At 28.5% G+C, this 3507-nt stretch overlaps 1 protein-coding gene across 1 annotated transcript in view; it reads left to right on the top strand.

Annotated features, from left to right (window-relative positions):
- Nucleotides 1–949: 949 nt before the first annotated feature.
- Nucleotides 950–3507, top strand: part of LOC108564613 — a 4593-nt gene continuing 2035 nt past the window's right edge. Inside the window, exons 1-11 of the mRNA XM_017923713.1 lie at nt 950–1168; nt 1225–1326; nt 1383–1621; nt 1674–1857; nt 1911–2083; nt 2133–2364; nt 2433–2582; nt 2634–2780; nt 2843–3006; nt 3058–3278; nt 3340–3505. Coding sequence (XP_017779202.1) covers nt 979–1168; nt 1225–1326; nt 1383–1621; nt 1674–1857; nt 1911–2083; nt 2133–2364; nt 2433–2582; nt 2634–2780; nt 2843–3006; nt 3058–3278; nt 3340–3505 — 1968 coding nt within the window. The 5' untranslated portion in view covers nt 950–978. The remainder of the gene's footprint in view (nt 1169–1224; nt 1327–1382; nt 1622–1673; nt 1858–1910; nt 2084–2132; nt 2365–2432; nt 2583–2633; nt 2781–2842; nt 3007–3057; nt 3279–3339; nt 3506–3507) is intronic.

Below are 3507 nucleotides of genomic sequence, written 5' to 3'. Positions count from 1 at the left end.
TAATAACATATAATGTTAAATAATAATTAAATATATATTTTAATATGTATTATAACAACCATAATAAATAAATAAATATAAACTTACTTACAATCTCTCGCCCACATCCTTCGTACGTGATCGACTGTACAGGAAGCGCAATTTAAAAAACGTTTGCTTTTTGTTGTTCTTCAGAAATATAATTTTGCGAGAATCGAGGTTCCACCTTTTATTTGGTCTTACTTTCGACCACATAAAATTTTGTCATCATATCATAAACAATTATTTGAAATCATTTTCTTAGTTTATAATCTGGACAAATTATTTGATTAATGAAAAGAAAGAATATCATTTCATAACCGTTTATAATCAAAGAAAACTTGCATTTATTCTCTAATAAACGCATCTGTCATTGTAATGAAAAAGACTTGTTCTTACTTACAATGACCGGACAATTTTATTATAATAACAAATATTATTTTTAATATCCGTTGTTTACATGTCACCGTTTAACCTAATTGGTATGTTTTAATTTAGATTTTGTTTCTCCTTTTCAGTAATATAAAAAACTTCAAAGATTTACATATCTACCGTTTTAAAAGTTATTTTTTACACTATATTTGATGCAGAATGATTGAAAGAAATTGTATTAAATTCTGCTGAAAGTATTTTTGCTTAACATTTGTAACCGGAGAAATATAAATGCATAATGTATAGAATTTTATTTTTCATTTCTTTTTGATAGTGAACATTCCTGTTTCAGTATAGACAATAAGTTTACACTAGAAATATATTGTATATTTATACTAATTATAAAATTAAAATAAATTAAGTGTAAATCGTTTTTGTCCTGAAGTGTTGCAATAAATGTAATTATTCATTCGGTTTGTGGTGGTTAACGGAAGTGTCGATCGATTAAATAAATAAAATTGCGATTTGGTTCAATATTAACATTATTATAAAATAATAGCATTCAGTGTTCGTTTTCCTTTGCGGAAAATGGATCATTTTAAGTTTATAATCGGTGCTTTAATTTATTTGTGCATGGTGCAATATTCGAAAGGAATAACGACTGTTAGCCAAAAAAATAGTGGAAATGGTAAAATGGAAACCTACTGTGTTACAAACAATGAAAGCGAAACTTTAAGTTGGATAACACCGTATGATAAATCGTTTTATAATTTAAAAAGTAAGTGTTTCTTGTTGCTTATTATAATATATAATAAAACATATCTTTTATTTAAGGTGATGATTCAAGTGATATTACTGAATTCCTTCCTAATTATTGGCTATTTGAAAATAGTTTCTATTCTTATTTAGGACCAGTTGTAGATCATAGATGGCAAAGTTAATTGCGCGATTTATGTTGGTTGATGAGTGACTACATTATATTTTATTTTTAGATTTCGAAACGTTTGTAAGTAAAAATAATCAAGAAGTAAATAAATATTTGAGACAAAAATTGGAAGAATACTTTGAATTAACGTTTTCTATAAAATATGACGAGGATGCAGAAATGACAATTTATTCTTATAAGAATTTGAAGCAAACAATATCATTTCAAAATAATATACTAACATCACAAATATGTTCAGATAAAACTTCGATCCATTATTGTGATAAATATAATAATATAAAAGAGGTATATAATATATTTCAAGATAGAATAATGAAAATAACAATATGTTTTTCAGAATTTGGAAAGATTTTCACAATACAGTAAATATTCGTGGAATCACTATACTATAAGATATAATAAAGACATATATACTTTGTTACTGAATGGAATATCTATAGCAGAAGATTATATTCCTAACTATGGTCTAAGTAGCATTTATATGAAATCGATGAAAGGCGCAATTTGGAAACTGCACATATGTGATTATAATATAAATCGATTAAAAATGTATTTAAACTATTTACTTTTTTAGATGAATATTATCGAACGGATAGTACTGTAAAGGAAATTTTGTTTTTGAATGACATACAGGCTTCTAACAATAAGTTATGCATGTCCGCTTATTTTTATTTTGATCATGAATTAATAATTCAAATAAAACAAGATAAAAATATCATTAAGGAGATCACATTTAGAAATGAAAAAGTATTGTTGTATTAATGGAATATATAATTTATTAAATAAAATATTTTAGAAATGTTGGAAATTCATCAAAATAGTACAAAATGTGCAAGACGATAAAAAACCATACATATTTTGGTTAAAATACAGAGAGCAGAGTGATCTTCTTTTTAGTCATATTAAACTAAATTCAGATTGCGATATGGATATCAATAAAATTTATACGGAATTTCATACTAGTCTAATAAGTCAAGTTTCTTGCGAATCTTTGAACAATCCGAGTTCATCCATTACAATAGGCGATAGTAATAAAACAATAGCTATTATATTTTGTATAATATTATTTTCTCGATAGTAATTAACATTTTTACAGGTAGCAATTGTTCAATCGATAAATTTGGAAACGACTGCATCAAATGTAAATCTGTCTTTAACACGGATATTTGCGAGGAAACGCTGACCTGTGTAGAGACAAACAAATGCTACTGTCAACCAGGATACTATGGAAAACAATGCAAACCAAGTACATACAAATATAATCGCACATCAGAAATAATTAATTATTTATTTTAAGAATGCGACAACCTGAAGACAAACGTATTTGGATCGAATTGTAATGAGAAATGTGGTAACTGCAAAGATAAGGCACAATGTCATCATATTACTGGAAACTGTCCGAACGGATGCGAAATGTATTTCCTAGAGCCATTCTGCAATGAGAGTAAATCATAACAATGAAATTAACTTAAAAATTATTAATTACAACATGGTACTCGTTCATAGATTATCTGAAAGTAGTTGAGCTTTATGGAATCTGGAATGATGATGAGATTTTGATGTTGAGGTGGAACATACTTAAGGATGAAGAAGGAAAAGAACGAGTATTTCAAATTAGTCATGATAGGAAAGACATTGCCTTTGCTGAGACTCAGGAAAACTATTACAAGGTGATTCAATACATGTTAAAATTTATTAAATATCTAATTCGTATTACTCAGGTGCATTCAACATTTATTTGTCCACCAAAGAAGCAATTTTCAGAGCTTGCAGTGAGGAGAAAGATAGATAAAGACGTAACTGAATGGTTTAGAGTAGAAGTCGCATGTCCTCCATCGCCTCCCACCTTTGGTAATAATCCGATTATAGCAATTCCTTTTGGTTCTTCTACGTGTAGTTTCAAGTTAATGCTGCCTCCGTTCCTAAATCCCACCAATCGCAGGTATGAGCATCTTTATTAGTGCATATTAAACAAACATACTATAATGTCTTTGTTACATCAGTTTCATAAGCGTCTTCGTTGAGCAGACAGATTATGAGGGAACGAAAGATGATTGCGATCCGAACAAGTTGGGTCTGAAGACGACCTTCGCTCTTCCTTCTATTCATCTAGCTGTGCATATTAAACTCACCAAACCCTATGACATGTTGACCATTGATATCGGTGAAGC

The sequence above is a fragment of the Nicrophorus vespilloides genome, unplaced genomic scaffold (assembly GCF_001412225.1).
Source record: "Nicrophorus vespilloides isolate i.1.1-1 unplaced genomic scaffold, Nicve_v1.0, whole genome shotgun sequence".
Classification (NCBI taxonomy): domain Eukaryota; kingdom Metazoa; phylum Arthropoda; class Insecta; order Coleoptera; family Silphidae; genus Nicrophorus; species Nicrophorus vespilloides.
This window is presented reverse-complemented; position numbering and strand designations above follow the sequence as displayed.